General features: G+C 41.4%; 1 protein-coding gene across 2 annotated transcripts; it reads left to right on the top strand.

The window, feature by feature from the left end:
- The first annotated feature begins 1,166 nt into the window (after positions 1 to 1,166).
- On the top strand, positions 1,167 to 6,510 carry lhb (luteinizing hormone subunit beta). 2 transcript variants are annotated; one of them, XM_017694156.1, is made up of 3 exons: positions 1,167 to 1,250; positions 1,433 to 1,619; positions 6,148 to 6,510. In XM_017694156.1, exons 2-3 carry the CDS (start codon positions 1,434 to 1,436, stop codon positions 6,385 to 6,387), a joined length of 426 nt encoding a protein of 141 aa, XP_017549645.1. In that variant the 5' UTR covers positions 1,167 to 1,250; position 1,433; the 3' UTR covers positions 6,388 to 6,510. The 2 variants fall into 2 exon arrangements, with proteins under 2 accessions (XP_017549645.1, XP_017549644.1); XM_017694155.1 differs by having other exon boundaries at positions 1,237 to 1,270.
- The last annotated feature ends 1,415 nt before the right edge of the window (positions 6,511 to 7,925 follow it).

The raw sequence follows: 7,925 nt of genomic DNA, 5'->3' as shown, positions 1-7,925 counted from the left end.
GCTGGAACAAAACAGCATTAATACTGACCTGGAAAAAACTGACCAAACTGAGCTGAACTTGATATTGTGCTTCATAGAACCCTGGTCTCTATGTTCTTCCTCATCTTCATCACCCTCGCCCAAACTCCAGTGCAGCAGGGTTCTTTAGTAAAGAAAATATATGGTTATATACAGAACCATATATAGATATATATATAGAACCATGAACACATTTTTTTTGCATGATTAAAGGGTTCTTTGCAGGGTGACAGGGTTCTTCAGATCCTTCGGACTAAATGTGCTGTAGATGATTCTCTATAGAAATGGTTCTATATAGCGTGTTGTTATAAGCTCATATAGTAACAATAGCAGAACCCTTTCTGGTGTTATATAGAACCCTTTTCAAAAAGGTTCTACAAAGAGCCACATTCTCCATCAATCTGAAGACCATGTTTTCAAGGCAAAGAACCCTTCGGTCATGCAAAAGGTTCTTTCAGTGTTCATGGTTCTACACAGAACCATTGTCTTCACTAAATAACCCTTGAAGAACCATTTTTTAAAGGAAGTAGTTCTTCAAGGGTTTTTTAGTAAAGACAATGGCTCTGTCTGGCACAAAAAGGTCCCGCTACTATTACTATGTCAAGCTTGTCACAGTAGCCAAACCCTGCCATATAAAACACCTTTCCATCAATCTGAAGAACCATTTGACCATGCAAAGAACCCGTTTATCATGCAAAGGGTTCTCAGAGTGTTCATGTTTCTTTATAGAACCATTTCCTTTCCTTAGAAACCCTCAAAGAATCATCTTTTTATAGTCTGTGTTTTAAGCAGATGTTTCTTAAGAATGGATGGACTGTCTTTACTAGAGAACCCTTGAAGAACCATCTTTTTTACCAGGTCATATGATCTGTACAGAATTAAGACTGCTGGCTTTACTGACATCGCAAACGGGCCGAAGATGACCGGGTCACTGACTGAACACATCCGAATTTTAAATGAAATGGCAGAAGAAAGTGGTTGGTTAATCCTCTTGGCAAAGGATGCGGAGACCAGGACGAACAGCAGCATCGTATTACTCTCAGAGTAACCTTGAGAAATGAGTCAGTCATTACAGTGGAGGATTTATCTGTAATCCACCTGAGATTAATGAGGTTTATGTCAGTGCAGGCGAAAACTGAACCTCAGTCAAGGTTTCAGTTCTGCACGTTATATAAATGTGTGGAGATTCACCTCAAGCACAACAGCCTGCTGAGCACAGCACAGTCCCTAAAGTGAGACTCGCAGCCTCAGAGTAGGCCGTTTAATACTGTCGCCTTAAAGTTAAACACACTTACATTTCTGAATGAATTTAGCCTGTTTAATTGTAAACAGCTGTTGTTTTATTGATGAGCAGATGTTTCCAATCTCCTTTAAACATAAATTTGACTTCATTTTCATTCGTTTTCTATTATAGGATGTCCGTTTCTCCAGCCTGCGCTTTTCTTCTCCTGTTTTGCTTTGGCGCCGTACTCAGCCCTGCCCAAAGCTATCTCCTCCAGCCCTGTGAGCCAATCAACGAGACCGTGTCCGTGGAGAAAGAAGGCTGCCCAAAATGCCTGGTGTTTCAGACCACCATCTGCAGCGGACACTGCCTCACCAAGGTGAGTACGCTGAGCTATTCTGAGATATTTTTGTTTTGAATGTTACTGACATAATTTATACACACATAAAACGATTTCCTCTTCAAGGGTTCCTTGGTAAAGCAATAGTTAAATGGTTCTTTGCATTAATGGAGAATGTGTTGTATACCATGATGTCAAGCTTGTACACAATAGAAGAACCCATTTTGGTGCTATTTTTAAAAAGAGGTTCTACATAGAAGCATACAAAACACATTCTCCATTAATCTAAATAAATATTCACCATGCAAAGAACCATTTAAGCATGAAATAGTTCTATATAGAACGCAAGGTTCTAAATAGCACCTTTGCTTTTACTAAAGAACCCTTGAAGAGCCATCTTTTTATGTGTTTGCCATAATATATAATACATAGCAACTGTAAATAAGAGACATATGCAGCTGCATAAACACTGTGTCTCCTAAAGTATGCAAATCTAATCAAGCTTTATTGGTCACAAACACAGCTATATACAGTTAGACCCAGAAATATTTGGACACTGACATGATCTTCATGATTTGGGCTCTGCATGCCACGCAATTGAAGTGTAGACTCTTAGGTTTATTTAAGGGGTTGAACAAAAATATCCTATGAAACATTTAGGAATTTCAACCATTTTTCTACAAAGCCTCCTCATTTCAGGGGCTCAGAAGTAATGGGACAAATGAACTTTATCATAAATAAAAAGTTCATTTTTAAAACTTTGTTGAGAATCCTTTGCAGGCAATGACTGCCTGAAGTCTGGAACTCATGGACATCACCAAACGCTGAGTTTCCTGTTTTGTGATGCTTTGCCAGGCCTTTACCGCACGTGTCTTCAATTGTTGCTTATTTGTGGGTCTTTCTGTCTTAAGTGTTGTCTTAAGCAAGTGAAATGCATGCTTGATCGGGTTGAGATCTGGTGATTGATTCGGCCCATTGCAGAATATTCCACTTCTTTGCCTTAAAAATTCCTGGGTTGCTTTCGCAGTAAGTTTTGGGTCATTGTCCATCTGCACTGTGAGGTGACGTCCAATCAACCTTGCTGCATTTTGATGAATCTGAGCTGAAAGTATTTCCCTGTACACGTCAGAGGTCATCCGGCTGCTTCTGTCTTCTGTCACATCATCAATAAACACTAGTGACCTAGTGCCATTGGAAGCCATGTATGCCCAAGCCATCACATTGCCTCCACCATGTTTTACAGAGGATGTAGTTTGCTTTGGATCATGAGCCATTCCAAGCCTTCTCCTTACTTTCTTCTTCCCATCATTCCGGTACCAGTTAATCTTAGTTTCATCTGTCCCAAGAATACTGTTCCAGAGCTGGGCTGGCTTCTTTAGACGTTTTATGGCAAAGTCTAATCTGGCCTTTCTAATTTTGAGGCTGATTAGTGGGTTGCACCTTGTGGTAAACCCTCTGTATTTGCTCTCATGAAGTCTTCGCTTTATGGTAGACTTAGAAACTTATACACCTCCTTCCTGGAGAGTGTTCTTCACTTGGGGGGGATGTTGTGAAGGGTTTTTCTTCACCATGGAAAGGATTCTGCAATCATCCACCACTGTCTTCCGTGGATGTCCAGGCCTTTTCGAGTTCCCGAGCTCACCAGTGCGCTCTTTTTTCCCTCAGAATGTACGAAACTGTTGTTTTGGCCACTCCTTACATTTCTACTCCGATGGATTTCTTTTTTTCAGCCTAATGATGGTCTGTTACACTTCCATTGACAGCTCCTTTGACCACATGTTGTGGGTTCACAGCAACAACTTCCAAATGCAAATGCCACACCTGGAATCAACTCCAGACGTTTTACCTACTTAATTGATGATGGATAAATGAGGGAATAGAACGTGCAGCCCATGAAATAGCTTTTGAGATAATTGTCTAATTACCTTTGGTCCAGGCAGCTAAATATTAAAGAGCTGTAATTTCTAAACCCTTACTCCAATTAGGATGTGAATACCTTCAAATTAAAGCTGAGAGTCTGCACTGTAAGCCCATGTTGAATATTCAACTGTATCTTGAATATGTTTTGGTAAACAGCTAAAATGCCAAAACTTGTGTCACTGTCCAAATATTTCTGGGCCTAACTGTACAATACAACATGCAGTGAAATGCCATAAAAAACTATTCATTGCCATAAAAAAAACACAATATACAATAGGAAAATATAAGAATATAAAATGTACAGGGACATAATAAAATATACTATATTGCCAAAAGTATTCGCTCATCTGCCTTCACATGCATATGAACTTGAGTGACCTCCCATTCTTAATCCACAGGGTTTAGGCCCACCCTTTGCAGCTATAACAGCTTTAACTCTTCTGGAAAGGCTTTCCACAAGGGTTAGGAGTGTGTTTATGGGAATTTTTGACCGTTTTTCTAGAAGTGCATTTGTGAGGTCAGACACTGATGTTGGACGAGAAGGTCTGGCTCGCAGTCTCTGCTCTAATTCATCCCAAAGGAGTCCTATCAGGTTGAGGTCAGGACTCTGTGTAGGCCAATCAAGTTCCTCCACACCAAACTCACTCATCCATGTCTTTATGGACCTTGATTTGTGCGCTGGTGTACAGTCAAGTTGGAACAGGAAGGGGCCGTCCCCAAACTGTTCCTACAAAGTTGGGGGCATGAAATTGTCTGAAAATCTCTTGGTGCTGAAGCATTAAGAGTTCCTTTCACTGGAACTAAGGGGCCGAGCCCAACTCCTGAAAAACAATCCCACACCATAATCCCTCCTCCACCAAACTTTACACTTGGCACAATGCAATCAGACAAGTACCGTTGGCAACCGCCAAACCCAGACTCATCCATCAGATTGCCAGATGGAGAAGCGTGATTGGTCACTCCAGAGAACACGTCTCCACTGCTGTAGAGTCCAGTGGCGGCGCTTTACATCTCTGCATTCCATGCTTTGCATTGCACTTGGTGATGTAAGGCTTGGATGCAGCTGCTCGGCCATGGAAACCCATTCCATGAAGCTCTCTATGCTGTTCTTGAGCTAATCTGAAGGCCACATGAAGTTTGGAGGTCTGTAGTGATTGACTCTGCAGAAAGTTGCCGATCTCTGTGCACTATGCCCCTCAGCATCCGCTGACCCCGCTCTGTCATTTCACGTGGCCGATCACTTCATGGCTGAGTTGCTGTTGTTCCCAATTGCTTCCACTTTGTTATAATACCACTGACAGTTGACTGTGGAATATTTAGTAGTAGTGAGGAAATTTCACAACTGGAATTGTTGCACAGGTGGCGTTCGATCACGGCACCACGCTGGAATTCACTGAGCTCCTGAGAGCGACACATTCTTTCACTAATGTTTGTAGAAGCAGTCTGCAGGCCTGGGGGCTTGGTTTTATACACCTGTGGCCATGGAAGTGATTGGAACACCTGAATTCAATGATTTAGATTGGTGACCGAATACTTTTGGCAACATAGTGTATTTGTGTGTGTAAGTCGCATATGTGGGTTGTTCTCCAAATGGGAATTGCGGTGGATACATTTTTAAAAAATGTATTTCTTTCATCCCAAAACTAAATAATCTTGTCCTTTAACATCTCCTGTAATTATATATGCAGAAAGGAGAGCTTAATTCCAAACATATTTCACAGTCACTGGTGTTGAAATGGTGTAACACCAGTGACTGTGACTGCAGTGACGCCCTGGTTGAATTGCTCTGACCTGCTCCAGTTTTAGCTTTAACATTAGCTCATCTGAATGGATGCCTTTCATTGCAGAACTCTCTCCTGTTTAGACATGAAAACCTACAGCTTAATGTTGAGTGTTTAAATGTAAATTACACTTGATTAATGTATAGATGTTTTGGCCTATATTTATATTTTGTCATTTTTCAAACATGTATGTCTGCCAGGGGCGATTCTAGGATCAGAGCTTTATGGGGGCTGAGCACCCCATAAGACCAGCACCCCCCGTTTCTAAGAAAATCAAAATAAACCAAACAAGCAAAAAAAAAAAACATTTTACTCTTTACTTTATTTTTAGGGGCCCTAGGACTAAATTTAGTGCAACCCAGCAGGCTGCTGGGAGGTGGGATTTTCTAAGAACTCTACAAATGGTCAGACTGGACAAACACAGCTATAATAATCTCCATAGAAAAGCATTGGGCAGAAGAATGGGATGCTCTGGAGCAGCTACACATGAGCCTACAATCACCAGGACCAATGCCAAGCATGGTATAAAGCCCCCCAGCATTGGGCTGTAGAGCAGAGGAACTGCATTCTCTGGAGTGATGGAGCTCCATCCAATACCTTTGGGATGAGTTGGAGTGATCCAGAACTGACTATCCAACATCAGTACCTCATGAATACTCAATCAAACCCTGACAGCAATATTTCAGAATCTAGTGTGAAGCCTTCCCAAAAGAGTAAAAGAGACATTGTTTTAGCATAAAGGATGAATAACCTAGAATCCTGAGTTGATTACCTGTTATAACACATCATCTAATGCTGTCATAGGTTTAGAGAATGTTATGATATTTTATCAATGAAATGTTTCCACCTTCATGTGTTCCATATAGGAGCCTGTGTACAAGAGCCCGTTCTCCACCATCTATCAGCACGTGTGCACCTACAGGGATGTCCGCTATGAAACCGTTCGCCTACCCGACTGTCCTCCTGGCGTGGACCCCCACGTCACGTACCCCGTGGCCCTCAGCTGTGACTGCAGTCTGTGCACCATGGACACCTCTGACTGCACCATCGAGAGCCTGACGCCAGACTTTTGCATGATGCAGCGAGAGTTCATAGCTGAGTACTGAACATCATCCAGCACACGTCCCAACTGGGAGGATCTGCACAAGCCCATTTTACTCCATGCACTAAATGCACTGTGTTAATAAATTACAATATTAACTATAATAAACAAACATCTTTTAAAAACATATTGCATTTCAGTGTATGTTTCTATTTCAGAATACATCAAGTATTTTCCTGGAGAGAATTTTTGTTTCCAGTCAGCGACACGGGAACAGAGGCGGTCACTGTGCAAAAGTAGGACCCGGATGAGCAGTGACTTCCCATGAAAGTATAAACTAGATCTAGACTAGCTGGCGTTAAATAAGCTCTTCTGAAAGTAAACTTAATTTAATAAGTGAAATTATCTCAATATATTGTCAGACAATATCAAGCATACTTCTTAAAATAAGCCAAATTATCTGCCAATATGAAGATATAATAATAAAAAAAAAGTCTAGAAATGAGTTCAAGGGTCCATATTAAGAAAAACACAAATTTTCCTTGTTTTCTTCAAATTCAGCAGATTAATATGGTATAAAAACATTGTTAAAGTTTCAAAGCATACTGTTTACTCTCCACTCCATACAGTCCATATATGGACACTGAACTGCTGTGATGTCACAAAAAGCAATACATTTACACCAATCAGGCCTAACGTTACAACCACCTCCTTGTTTCTACACTCATTATCCATTTTATCAGCTCCACTTACTCTATAGCTGCACTTTGTAGTTCTACAGTTACAGACTGTAGTCCATCTGTTTCTCTGATACTTTGTTACCCCCTTTTACCCTGTTCTTCAGTGGTCAGGACCCCATGGACCCTCACAGAGCAGGTACTATTTGGGTGGTGGGTCATTCTCAGCACTGCAGTGGTGTGTTAGTGTGTGTTGCGTTGGCCTGAGTGGATCAGACACAGCAGTGCTGCAACTTGGAAACCGTGTGCTTGATTTTATACACTTAGAAATTGTGAAGTCCACAATTAGGAGGGGTGTCCCAATACTTTTGGCCATATTGTGTATCAGTGTATGTAGGTGAGTAAATCATTTTTGACTGACAGGATGTATGAACCATTCTACTCAAATAAAAATAAGCGGAATCTATACAAAATTATCATTTATAGGGTATTTTCTATTGGGAGGAGTCTGTCCCAAACCCTGGCCCCTAAATTTACACTCGGAAAACAATACCTACTTTTTTTTTCCAGTGTTGCTTTTAAAAATATGTATTTTTGAGGGGGAGTGGCTGAGCTGTAATGGAGTAGGACGTTAGTTTGAACGCTCCTGCCGATTTCATTTAAAATTGTAATTTATCTGCGCTTTTTGGTCCTATATATAGTCATACCTTACTCCGCTCTACTTTCAGTTGGGAAGTCTAGCTTTGGACTGCATAAGATGTCTGGTAAAAACTCTAAAACTCGCAATACTATTCAGACACAACTGCGGCCTGGTTCACAAACTGCGACTGCATCCTCGTGTGCACCGTCGGCTCCTGCTGAGGCTGCCTCGACGAACGGTAACCCTGACACCGCTGCTCTCAAGCTCGAGTTGCTGGCCTCGTTG

The sequence above is a fragment of the Pygocentrus nattereri genome, chromosome 5 (assembly GCF_015220715.1).
Source record: "Pygocentrus nattereri isolate fPygNat1 chromosome 5, fPygNat1.pri, whole genome shotgun sequence".
Lineage (NCBI taxonomy): Eukaryota > Metazoa > Chordata > Actinopteri > Characiformes > Serrasalmidae > Pygocentrus > Pygocentrus nattereri.
Note: the sequence above shows the minus strand (reverse complement) of the source record. Positions and strands in the feature narration are given on the sequence as shown.